A 13,339-nucleotide genomic window follows, 5' to 3' on the forward strand; every position below is an offset into this window, starting at 1 on the left:
CATAGGTACAACATCCGTTACCTGTTTTTCCAGTGATTAAACCCCCCAAAGTGTGTTTGCTCTGCAGTTTTATCCCACCCTGTAAATCTCTGCATAGCCCTGCTGCTTTCTGTTGTCTGGAGAACACTTCTGTTTTATCTTGGAGTTCCTGGAGCAGCTGTGAGCTGAGGTTTGGTGTGGTTTTCACCCCCAGAATGCGACGCTGCAGGCGGAGAAGCAGGCACTGAAAACGCAGCTCAAGCAGCTCGAGACGCAGAACAACAACCTGCAGGCCCAGATCCTGACCCTGCAGAGACAGACTGTGTCCCTGCAGGAGCAAAACACAACTCTGCAAACTCAGAATGCCAAGCTGCAGGTAATGCTGCCTTAGTTTGCTTCCAAAAATAAAATTAAAGGGTTTTTTTTCCAAAGGAAAACTTGGAGTACATCGTTACCGTTAGCTTTGAAATCACACTTGGCTTCCTGCAGGGACATGGGAAAGAAGGTGATGTGAAAATAATCTGCACCCAGCAGTGAAAAATAGTTTGTTTGCTGATGAATAACTCCATTTTTAGAAGTCTGTTGTAATTCTTTGTCCAGTGTAAAATCTTGACTTTAGACTTAGAGTAGATTCTCCTGTCCATTCTTCCAAGATTGCTTGAGTGCTTTATTGTATTTATACATCTAAATTAGATCAGGGAAGTAATGTGTCCAACCATATTCTAATAAATATTATCTACTTTTATAAATTTTAAAGAAACCCAAAAGTGAAGCCATACGTAAGAGGAAAATCAAGATGCTTAAATACAGAAGATTAAAAAAAAAAAAAAAAAGCTACATAAATATGTGAAGACCCAAATTTAGATAATTGAAGGCAGTAAAAAAGGTCATGTGGGACCATGGAAATTATAAAAATGGTTGTCCCCAGAGTCTTGCAGCTCTTCTGGCCAAAATGCAGATGCTGCCCTTATAGTTTAATAGGGCTATGAAATATGTATCTTTTTTCTTTAAACATTAAATATTCTTGTTAATCAATTTAATACTTTTGATGCTCTAAGGATCAAAACTCCTTCAAGAGGGGATCAAAAGCCCACAATGCAGCAGAAATAGTAAAGAGTGTCAGAAAGGATGGAGGGCTGATGGAAATCAAGATGTCAAGGACTGTTTCAATGCAAACAATGCATTTGGTGGATGCCTGGAGTCTCCTCCTGGCTCTTCCTGGAAATCAGAATGTTGTTGTCCATGGATGCACTTTCTGCTGCCACGTTGAAATGTCATTAGTGCCCAGCACTCCAGTCAAACAGGACATTGGTGCACACCCTGTGCCACCTCTGGTTGTTAAAAACAGTGGATATGACATGGAAGTATCCCATTTAACCAATTGAGAGGGGATTGCTGGGATTCAGAGCTCTCTGAGTGCTTTGTAATTCCCTTCATCAAAAAACCCCAGGAATATCTGTGTAGTTCCTTTTTTGCCTCATGCCCAGCAGAGCAGGCCTTGCCTCTCTGGCGAGACAATTCTCTATGAATTGCAAATCCAAGTGGAAGTTGAAATATGTTCAGGAAAATCAAAGTGATGAACTGTTGGCTAAATCTGAAGTGCAGACTGAGCTGCTCTGCCTGAATTGTGCCAGAATTGCTCCTCAGCAGCTAATTCTTCTCTTCCTCCTGATATCCATAAGGAGCAGCCAGGGGAAAGGATGGCTGAGAGGGTGACTGGGAATTCTGACCTAACCAAACTCAGGATTCAGCCTGGGAAGTTTCCCAGCACACCCATGCCATCAGACATGACTTCATTTCCAGGGAAAGATTCAGCTTTCTCATCTGTAACAAAGAACACTGCAGTTCCAGCAGGAAGGGATTTGTTCCCTGGTAACAGCAGCAACTGGAGTGAGAGATGGGATTTTTTTTCCTTCATAGATACCCCGAGGGTATTAGAAGGCTCAGTAGTTTGTGGTTTTCATCTCTTGCACAGGAAAGAGAAAGAAGCTGGTACAGGTCAGGTGACAAGCACCAGTTCTTTAATATATCCAAGGATTTCTCCAGAGGCACAAAAAGAGAAGTTGTTGGTTGATTGGGGCTTTTTTAAACTGTTTATGGTTGAAGGCTTTAGTGTATGAATACACATGAATACTGTTCTGGGACAGTTGTGGGAGAACTGGTGCTGTTCCTCAAAAGAGCACAGAACAGAACATGGGTAGTTCCTTCCAGGTGCTGTTATTTATCTCCCTGTCTCTGTTAAATAGATGTTCCTGTTGGAACTCTCATTGTGAAGGTATGTGTGGCTACCATGAAGATTTCATGGTGACACTACAAAATTTTTTAAAAAATAAATCTCCATGCCACTGTGAAGGTTCCTTTTATTTTAGTCATGTCACGGATTTGGCTTTTATCAGGATCACTGGTGATCCATTTCTCCAAGGTATCTCGGTGCTAGAGGAAAACAGCCCTGTCAGCAAGATAACATTTTAACAGATGTTGAAAGGTAGATAATAATTTGATCCATCCCTGTCAATTCAATCACATGCCTCAATGCTTTCTGCTAAAAAATACTCTTGGAACATTTTGAATTGGAGCTGTCTCCTGGGATGTAAGAAAAGGTTGTCTGTGGCATTCACATTCTCTGAAAAAATTCCTTTCCCCAGGATTTTTCTCCTGGGAAGCTGAATGGCAGAGAGAAGCCTCAGAGAAAAGGAAAACAATTCTTATCTCATTTTCTTCTCCTGTGTTGTGCTCACATGTGGAATGTGTTTGGAGATTGTTTACCCACAGGTGATTGTTCCATTGGATTCTGCTGGGAGTTGTTTCACTCTTTGGCCAATCAGGGCCAGGCTGTGTTGAGACTCTGAAGAGAGTCAGGAGTTTTCATTTTTATCTTTTTAGCATTCAGTACCTTTTCTGTATTCTTTAGTATAATATCTTATTCTTTATTATAATATAGTATAGTAAAGTAATAAATTGGCCTTCTGAGAACATGGAGTCAGATGCATCATTCCTGCCTTCGTCAGGGCATTCCCAGCAAATACAGTAGTTGCCAATGGAACAACCAGAAGGTCAAGAAGGGTTAAACCCAAGAAATCTTTGGGAGGTGGGGGATAAAATAACTCAGAGTGCTCTGTGTTTGTGGCTGCAGGTTGAGAATTCCACTCTGAACTCCCAGAGCACGTCCCTGATGAACCAGAATGCGCAGCTGCTGATCCAGCAGTCGGCCCTGGAGAACGAGAACGAGGCGGTGCTGAAGGAGCGCGAGGACCTGAAGGGGCTCTACGAGGCCCTGCTCAAGGACCACGAGCGCCTGGAGCAGCTGCACGAGCGCCAGGCCGCCGAGTACGAGTCCCTGATCGTCAAGCACGGCAGCCTCAAGTCTGCCCACAAGAACCTGGAGGTGGAGCACAAGGACCTGGAGGATAGGTAAATACTCAGGAAAACCAGGCTGCCGTGCAGTAGAAATGGCTCTCGGTGGGGGTGCCAGTTTTGGTTTCTCTGGGGCTGCACTGAAGGCACTTGAGACAGGAGTTCATGTTTGGACTCAGGTGTTTATTATTGCTTAGCAGTAAAGCAGTAAAACTGCTGTGAGTTTGGCAGCTTTTCTTTAGAAGGCACAAAATGGCCAACAGTCTCGTTCCAAGGTCTTTTAAGACTCAACTATCCAATGAAGAGCTGACACCTGGATTATTTTCCCTTTTAACCCAATAACTGATCCCACAGAGCTGCAATGGGGACTTCTCTGCCCAATTACAAAATGCCACCCAAACCCGTGAAGAAGGAGGAGGAAGAAGCATGAAGAAGAAACCCAGGACAACACCCTGTGGCCTCCATTTTGCTTCCATCCAAAACATACTCAAAATCTTAAAACCTCAATTTTTCAGCAAGTGATACACCTACACTACTCTCTATAATCTACTACACACCCTAATGGATTCTAGTCTAGGAGTCTAGGGAACTTTCCCTGTGAATGAGGGTCAGTCAGTGCTCCCCTGGGGGTCAGGGTACCCCAGAGCAGACAGAGAAATATTCCCTGTGCCCTGGGCTTTCAAAGCTTTCTAATAAAATGATAGAATGAATAAAATCACCACCACTCAATCACAAGATTATGACTTTAACAGGGGCCATCTCATAAAAATCCCTTTTTTTGGGGTCATTCCACAAAAGAAATTGTCTTGGCAGGTACAACCAGTTGTATTGTCTTTGCAGGTACAATCAATTGCTGAAACAGAAAGTGCAGCTGGAAGAACTAGAGAAGGTTCTCAAGACAGAGCAGGACAAAATGCTGCAGCAAAGTGAGAAGCATGAAACTGTGGCAGCAGAATATAAAAAGCTTCGGGATGAAAATGAAAGGTAAAGAGAATTCTGGCACCTGAGCACCCGCCAGTGCAGCCTAAACAAGTGGTGTGTTCTTCACATTTCTTTGACAGCTGACTCTGCTTCATGATCCCACAAAAATAATCATTATATCCTGAGGGGACATGTGGGACAAAGGGGCATGGCAGGGCCCAGGAGAGACAAAGGGAGCCCAGGAAATGTGTAATCTCCGTGATTGCCAAAGTTTGGGCCATTCCTGTTTTGTGTTGGCAGGAAATCCTGGCTGGTTTGTAAGATTCTTTTATTTTGGAAAGAGGCATCTTTAAACGAGTTGTGACATGAAGATGCTGCTTTGTATTTAAATATACAGAGAGCAGTGCTTGGCTCAAAGGCAGAACACATTCCTAGGAGAATTAGGCTGGGATAACTTACAGTATGTGACAGTAAGGAATTTGTGTGGATATTTTATGGAGTAGTTGGGAATGTTATGTTTCAGAGGGGGTGTGGGTAACAAATTCATTTCCAGCACTCTTTGATGGTGTCTTTGCATCCCAGGCTCACTCACACATACACTCAGCTCCTGAGGGAGAATGAAGTGCTACAGACTGACCACAAGAATCTGAAAACATTGTTAAACAATTCCAAACTGGAGCAAACTCGGTTGGAAGCTGAGTTTTCCAAACTCAAAGAACAGTACCAGCAACTGGATATTACATCAACAAAGCTGAATAATCAGTGTGAGGTATGTGGGAATTGTGCTGCTCGTAATGGCTGGAATCACTGGAATATTTTTATAACTGTATTTATGGGTTCATAAAATCATAGGAAGTGCTGGAGTATCAGTCATTTATAGATAATGAAGTGGATCCAAAGACTAATTAATTTGCCTGCTGTACAGGCAATACACAATCTCAGGCTCATATTAAGGAAGCTGGTTTAAATTATTTAAAGCATCAAAGAGGCTTTTATCAGTTGATTTGTGATTTCCTTTTGAGTTTGATTTGACTCTGAGAACCCCTCTGTAGACCTAAATTTTCTTGATAATCTCGTTATCTGTGTGTAAAATACACTCACATATAAATGCATGGGCAATTTCCTCTGTTGTAACAGCTGCTCAGCCAACTTAAAGGAAACCTGGAGGAGGAAAACAGACACCTGCTGGATCAAATCCAGACCTTAATGCTGCAGAACAGAACATTACTGGAGCAGAACATGGAAAGCAAGGATCTCTTCCATGTAGAGCAAAGGCAGTACATGTGAGTTGGGAAAACAAGGAGGTCACTGGGATTAGGGCACTGACACCAATACCTGCAATTTTTAAAAAAAGCTTCTGTTAAATGTAGCATTTAAGACATATGCTGCTTCTGAAATGTTTCTCTTTAAAATAAGAATTTCAATGATAAATGTAGAACAGGTAACTCAAAATATCAACATTATATTTGTAGTTCTAAAGGATCAGTGCAACTGTGTTCATTACTGATGATGCAAATAAGGAATAAAAACTGATATTTATTCCTCATTCTCCTGCTGGCAAAGTTTAGATTTGTAATCACTGTATTTGTAGATTGATAATATTCATACATGAGTTGACATACATTGTAGATTAATTTGTAGATTTGTAATCTAAACTTCTTTCATGGACTGGAGAGAAGATGTGCTTATCTAAATGATAGAGCACTTTATTTAAAAGGAGGAATGTGTAAAAAAGGCAAATGGAGTTTTATTCCATTTTATATCATGCAGTTAAGCCTAAGGCTGATTGTTTGCTGTGTGTCTTGCTTTTTCAATAAGAACCAGGGGTTATGTAAGAATTCCTCACAAAAGGTGGCATTTCTCAGATAACAGACTCCCAGAGGAGTGTGCTGCCCACTCATCCTGTGTACGTTTTTGAGCATAAATTATCATTAATTCCTGTTTGCAGTGACAAACTGAACGAATTGAGGCGGCAGAAGGAGAAACTGGAGGAGAAGATAATGGATCAGTATAAGTTTTATGAGCCATCCCCACCAAGAAGGTACTGATGAACATGGTGTGAAATAAAGCAGCTCTAAAGCACGGCAGGCCTGTTCTGTTCCCGCTGAGAATCGAGATCCCATTGCATTCGTGGGAGCAGAATCACGTCTGCCGTGCTTCAAAATGAGTTGACTCTGCAGGTCCAAGCAGTGTGTTAGAAATGCAGTGAATGTGCTGTGGTTTTGATGACAGAAGGGGCAACTGGATCACCCTGAAGATGAGGAAGCTGATCAAGTCCAAGAAGGACGGGAACCGTGAGCGCCTCAAGTCGGTGACGTTGACGCCCACGCGCTCTGAGTCCAGCGAGGGATTCCTGCAGCTGCCCCACCAGGACAGCCAGGACAGCTCCTCTGTGGGCTCCAACTCCCTGGAGGATGGGCAGACCCTGGGCACCAAAAAGAGTAGTAGTGAGTACTGCAAACCACTTCGTTCCGTGAATAAACCTTGGCTAAATGTTGGCAAAGACCGCGTGTTGTGGAGGATTTGTAAAGATTGTTTCTAAGTCTGTAGGAATGAAGCCTGAATTCATTTATTGAGGGCAGAACTTCTTGCAAACTCCCTGAAGTGTTTGAGCAGAACTAGTTCTGAGTATTTCTGTATCTTAAAATGGAAGTGTTAAAATACACTCACAGTGCCCAGGTAAGATGAAGCAGGCACTGGTACTGGGTCAGATGAGCAGCATTTGGGATAGAATGTCAGGTGTCACCACAAGGACCCTTTTTGTTTCTCCCTCTTGTCCCAGCATGACTCTTTCCCCTTGTCTTGGAAGTGTTTTCCAAGCTGTGCTGTGCTAATATCCTTGAGTTGCTAAAAACACCTTCTGTCTGAAGGTGTTCCCTCAGCATCTAACAAAACCAGCGATGAGATTTGGAATATGCAACAGGAAGTGTTAATGTAGAAACACAACCTGTTAAAAATACAGGAATTGTTACTGATCCTGAAATTGGAGTGAAGTGGTTGAGAGGGAGAATGAGGACATACAGAAATGTGATTAGATGGAATATTCCAGACACAGTTTGCTGACCTTGAAAGATTTGCTAGCCATCCCATTAGGGTGCCCCCATTAGGATATATAAGACCAGATTCTGTTTATTATTATTTATTATCTATGTCTTTTGTTCTTCACTTTTGGCATGAATCATAAACTGCCCAGTTTCTCACAACTTGAGAGGTAGTTACAGCCAAGTTATCAGGATGTAATGGTTCTGTTTAATAGCTATGCACCAAAAGCATTTTGGCTGTGCATGTAAAAGCATCAGAATCCATGTGCATTAACAGTCACTTCCAATGTTTGCACTACTACTTTTAAATTTAATGTACTGGGTTTCAAAAGACAGCAGGTCTGGGGTTTGTGCCAGCTGTGAATTATTACAGCCATTATGATGTGGTTTTTTTCCTTCTGTGCTTCTTGCAGAAGCTTAGCCAAAGTTAAAAACATCGTAAAAAATGCTAAAGTTAAAATCAGATCTGTGTTTTTTAATGACTGAAGAAAATAGTTCAAGGGTACATTTTAGCACTTTTGTTACTGACTTATCCCTTTGGGGAGCTCAGCCTTTTTCAGTGTAAGCATCAAAACAGGTACTTTAAAACTTTTTTTAAAAGCAACTGTTGCTTTTACATCCAAACCGTGAGTGGTGTGGAACTGGGGAGTGACTGGAGCTGTCCTGGATGTGTGTCAGTGGGAACTGAGAGTGTGCACGCTGTGGTTCAGCCCATCTGCATTTGTGTCAGCAATGTCATGTTCTGGAAGGGCTTTTCTGTGACAGTTTTCTTTGCATGATCCTCGGGACCTTGTAGTGTGCAGTTACCCTCCTGGGGAGCCACGGCTGCAGTTATGGTGGCTGAGCCTCAAAAAGAGGTTTGAAGCTGTTCAGACCTCATTAATTTTCTACTCCATGGACCTTGCTCATGTTCCCCTTAATCCCAGTGTATTTATCCACAAACTGGAAGGGCTGATCTAATTCCGGATCCTAACCTTCCTCCATTACACATGTCGCCATGGAAACCACAGTTTTGGAGAGAATTCGGATGCATTTTGTGCCAACTCAGCTCTGACAGTCTCTGAGGCAGAGATCTGTGCCTCACAAAGCAGAGAGAATATCTCAGTGGGACGAGTGCTGGTGATGGTGCACATTTTGCAGTCTTCTTCTTCTGCTCCTAGAGTGACTGTAAGTCCTGAATCCCGGGATTTGGGTCCTTTCTTTTCCATGGGAAGCAGTTCAGCAGTAACAGCTTCCACTGAAGGAGCTACAGGAGGGAGCAAACGTGTGAGTGCTGCCTGTCTGTGCCAGTGCTCAGGTGCTGGAGCTCCCTGTACTGGCTGAAGGCAGCTCTGGCTCTGGAGGAGTTCTGTGTCTCCCTGACCTCCAGCAGCTGGGCAAGAAGCTGCTTCCAGCAGGAGCTGCCGAGGTGAAATGTCCTGAGTGTCCTTGAGGAGGTGGGAGAAGGCAGCTCACCTTCCCTGGCACAAACCAGCAGTGTTTGAGCTGGAGGACTGAGGATCTGACACAGAGATACACAGGGCTCACACCCTCCACTCCCTGTCAGAGATACTGATTTCAAAAGTGTTTGCTCTGTGTGACATCTGTAGTTTTTCCTCTTTAATGGGTGATGATGGAGATTGTGTTTTTCCAACACAGGCCACTTTCTCATGCAAATGTTTCCAGGTGAGCTGTTATCTCCCTGGGAAAGGTGAGCTTGGCACAAAAATCAGGTTACCCTGTTCTCAGAGAACACCACCTGAGGTCTCACAGCGTGGCCACAGCCTGTGTCTGATCCCTGTGGGAAGGAGGGGTTGCCTGGAGGGCTTTTGCTGTCCCAGCACAGGTTAAACCTGCAGGAAGTGTGTGCTTCTGACTGCAGGGTTTCACCTTGGCTTTTCATGCCTCCTTGTTCCCAGGTACTGCCCACAAATTCTCATTGATACCCCTCAGGATCAGGTGAGTGCCATGGATCTGACACCTGCTCTGTGCAGAGCTTTTCCTCTGGATGGGAGCGTTCTGAGCTTTTCCAGAGAAAACCCAAGGCAGGCAGAGAGGGGATTTTTGTTTTCTGTACAGATTTCTGTACAGATATCTTCTGCTGGCTTCCACTTTAGCCATTTCATGAAATTAACAAGTTCCCAAGGAATCAGGGCTGTTAGTAAACTGTCATCTCTGCTAGGAGCAGAAGTAGCAGGTATGTCATGTCACAGAGGGAATAAAAGGAATGTTCTGGGCTCCCAATACCGAGGCATTTTGAAGATTTCTGCCTCATGTTTTCTTCTGTGCATGAACCAAAACATGTCAGGATTTTAATACAGAATTCCCCAGAGGATTTCAGGCAAGTAGGAGAGTTACAAAATGGAGCGTTTCCTGCTCATTTGAGGAATTCTGCAGTACTCATCATTCATTCTCAGCTCAGAAAGCAAGAAGGTATTAATGGAATACTGAAAAGAAAAAGAACAGTTGATTTCTGCTGTAGCTCTGCCATCCCAGGATTAATTATTAGTATTACTATTGCAGGACATTTTCTGAGGTGAATTCTGTGCAGATATTACTGACACACTTTCCCCTCCAAGCATTTTGCCTTTTGCTGCAGGGTTTGCAGGACATCAGTGGTTGCAGGGGAGTTTCCCGGTGGGCACAGTTGCTGAGAGCCATAAATCAGCCTGTTGGAGGGGATCTCTGTTAATGGACAGGAAGGACAGATGCCTCAAATGGTTCTTGAGCATCCTCTGGTTACTTTTTCATAAGTTTTAGGAGTTTTTAGTGAAGAGGAGTCAGTTATCTTCCATAAAGGATTACAGAGGGATGAGTTATTTTGTCTGTAAAGGGTTACAGAAGTTACAGAGGAATTTTTTTTTTCCCTGTGTTGTCTTGATGACAAAGAGTGGAGATAGACCAGAATGACCTCTGTGGTTGGATTGGTCTGTGAACCTGTTCCTGTGGGTGCAGACATGGGAAGAGCTGAGGGAGAGGCGGGAATAGGGAATATTTCACTGCCAGGGTAGCTCATGTGCACTTGTAAATGGTATATATGATATATATGCACTGCTCTGTACACAGAACTGCTGTGTGCCAGGCTGGGGGAGCAGGGACACCTCCCAAAAGGGGCTGCAGAGACAAAACAGGCAGAGCATGGTCTGACAGACCTCTGCTGAAACCAGAGCTGCTGCCATCTCTGCAGAAATCACCACTTTTGGGAATTCCATCCTGTGTCCCCTTCTGGATCTTTCCATGGCAGCTCCTGTGCCTGGCATCAGCCCCCAGACTTACCCCAGGCAGGTCAGCAGTTCCTAATGCAGAGTTCCTGACTCCAAGGACAAGATTAACTCGTGACTTCCCCCTCCTCCCTCTTTTAATACTATTTGTAATTTTAACTCTGTAATTCTCCTGGTAGAATTTAACTCAGTTTTCCTTGGGCCCTCCCAAAACGTTACAGCAACACTCACATTTGAATTTTCTTTTGCTGTTTTGGTTTTTTTTTTCCTTTGGTGTTTTTTCAGCTAAAATACTTGCACATTTGAAGCAGATTTGATTTTAGTATTTTACCAAAATACCACCCACAAATTACATTGATCAGAAGGCCCTTGAAGGTTTTCTATGAGACCATAGATGACCAAAGTTATTACTGAGCACAGAATGGAAGAACTGAAGACTGATAATAGACTGTGTCCTCTTAGATTTGCAGGCAAAGCATTACAGAAGTTATTAACCCCCCAAAATAATGATGTGAACATATTTTAACATAGACATTGTTCTTAGAGTTGCTTTCATTTTCAGCTTTTTTTGCTTCACATTTTTCTTTATGTTCAAAAAAAAATGCTGTTTTTCACAGTAAAGATTACATAGTGGTCAATTCCTGTAATCACCTCCAAAGAAATGACATTTATTTTTTCAAACTGTATTACCCTCTGCACTGTACTTTTCAGTGCATTTCTGAGTGATCTATGGAAGTTTTCCTGGTGCAGTTTTCCTGTTTCAGTGTACTTTCATATTTCATTATCACCCAGAAGCAGGAGAATGATAGCTTTTAGCATAGCATACCTAGCTTAAACTCAGACATTCATTTCGGTCCTTAGTTTCAACATTTAACTTCCATCTGTTCTTCTCCCTTTTTTTCTTTCATTTCCCTGTTTCCGTTTTTCCTCATGCTATGACATAAAAGTGGGTGCACTGAAAAGACTGCCCTTTTTGAGGAACAGACCGAAGGAAAAAGACAAAATGAAGGCCTTCTACCGTCGCTCCATGTGTAAGACTTTATGACAGTTCAGCTTCTTCTCAATGGCTACACTGGCTTCCGTTACTAATTTTTCACTAACCTCTCCCTGGACTGCGCTCTATTTTTCCTCCTCTTTTGCAATGTGCAAGTCCTGCTACAGTACAAGGAGCTGGAGCTTTTTCTTTTTATTTTTTCCCCCCCTCCCCTTTATTTTTTTTTTTTTTTAATTAAAAAAAAAAACTTTGGCACTGAATACTTTATGTCTGTGCAGCTGTGCACACACACGTAGCCACACGTTGCCACGCACATGCATATAATCTATTCAGTGCCTCGTGACTGCATATATTTGTATACATAGCTGCCTATATACACATGGCCCCATGTGTATATGAATTTACAGTGCACTGTGTTAACGGAAATAGTTTTAAATGACACGTTTCATAAGCCTTTTGTTCAGAAGTCACTGTAATTTATTTTTTTGTTGTTGTTTAAAGCAAGTGTAGGAGATTGTGCAAGGCTCTCTGGTGGTCTGTCACTCTGCGAGTGTTCATCAGTTCTCGTTGCCAGAATGCTGCATTGATTTCTTTTGTTTCGTTTTGTTTTCTAATGAGGGGTGGACAGTTTTCTCGAGTTTGGGGAAGTAAAGGTGAATATCATCAGATGTGGTATTTTTCAGATCCTCTCTCTGTTGCTCTGTAAACCCCAGTGTGCCTGCAGTAACCTGCACTGTACAAGGATCCCGTGTCGGCGCCGGCACTCCGTTGTATGAGCACCCGTGCCCGTTTTGTCCCCGCTCATCCCATTTTCTCACGGCAAGCAGCTGGCAGAGCCTCTAACAGCACCTGGCGCATGGCGACCCCTGACAGTCCCGTTTTGAGCACCTCCCTGGGCTCAGGAGCCCGCATCCCCTCCCTCCCTCCCGCCGAGCCTGTTGCATGCGGTACCCGGGGTGTGGTTTGCTCCTGCCGGCTGCTGCGGGCGCTTTAATGCTTAGAAAACTGTCCGACCTTTGCAATGCAAATTAACAACCCGAGCAGGTACATTGCCCACGCTGATCATTTGCTTTCATTTGCATCCCAGCCATGAATGACCTGGTGCAGTCCATGGTCCTGGCAGGAGGACAATGGACAGGTAGTTCTGAGCATCTGGAGGGTCCTGATGATATATCCACGGGTAAAAGGAGGAAGGAATTGGGAGCTATGGCCTTCTCTACTACAGCTATCAACTTTGCCACTGTCAACTCCTCCACAGGCTTCAGATCCAAGCAGTTGCTAAATAATAAAGGTATAGGTAGAAGCTTTTTGCACCCTGATGTAACTGTGTAAATATTGGTTTGACTTAATGTTTTCAGTTTTTCAATCTTAATGATTGAGTTGCAGTGCTAAGATAATGAACCGGTTGAATAACTGCAGTTGTAAAATGTTTCAAGGTTTTTCCTACAGAATGTTTCCTAAGTAAAAATGGATTGCTTTGAAAAATATTTTCATTTTTACCGTTTTACCAATGATAAGTATTTTAATAGTCTTTCCACTTTATTTTATTTTACATCTTCCTTTATGTCTCTGTGTGTAGATACTACATCCTTTGAAGATGTAAGTCCACAAGGTATTAGTGATGATTCTAGTACAGGATCAAGAGTTCATGGTAAGATTTGAGCTTTCATTAAATGAATTAAGCATATATGATGTGAATGTGTTAATGAATTTGTAACAATACAGTGAATGGCATCATTGCAATGAGCATGCTCTCTCTGATTTTCATATCTCTCTAATGTATCATTTCTTCAGATTCTCCTTTCTCTCTTAACTACTACATCAGACAGATGTTCTGTATCTCTGGTAGA

At 42.9% G+C, this 13,339-nt stretch overlaps 1 protein-coding gene across 8 annotated transcripts in view; it reads left to right on the forward strand.

Annotated features, from left to right (window-relative positions):
* CCDC88A (coiled-coil domain containing 88A) overlaps positions 1–13,339 on the forward strand; it is a 71,337-nt gene that overhangs the window by 47,179 nt on the left and 10,819 nt on the right. For all 8 annotated transcript variants that reach the window (XM_050972179.1, XM_050972180.1, XM_050972185.1 and 5 more), the window contains 10 exons: positions 194–355; positions 3,113–3,390; positions 4,174–4,317; positions 4,837–5,023; positions 5,392–5,537; positions 6,203–6,295; positions 6,487–6,701; positions 11,443–11,526; positions 12,577–12,780; positions 13,069–13,140. In XM_050972179.1, the coding sequence (XP_050828136.1) occupies positions 194–355; positions 3,113–3,390; positions 4,174–4,317; positions 4,837–5,023; positions 5,392–5,537; positions 6,203–6,295; positions 6,487–6,701; positions 11,443–11,526; positions 12,577–12,780; positions 13,069–13,140 (1,585 nt within the window). The remainder of the gene's footprint in view (positions 1–193; positions 356–3,112; positions 3,391–4,173; positions 4,318–4,836; positions 5,024–5,391; positions 5,538–6,202; positions 6,296–6,486; positions 6,702–11,442; positions 11,527–12,576; positions 12,781–13,068; positions 13,141–13,339) is intronic.

This window comes from Serinus canaria, chromosome 3 (genome assembly GCF_022539315.1).
Source record: "Serinus canaria isolate serCan28SL12 chromosome 3, serCan2020, whole genome shotgun sequence".
In the NCBI taxonomy this organism is placed as follows: Eukaryota; Metazoa; Chordata; class Aves; order Passeriformes; family Fringillidae; genus Serinus; species Serinus canaria.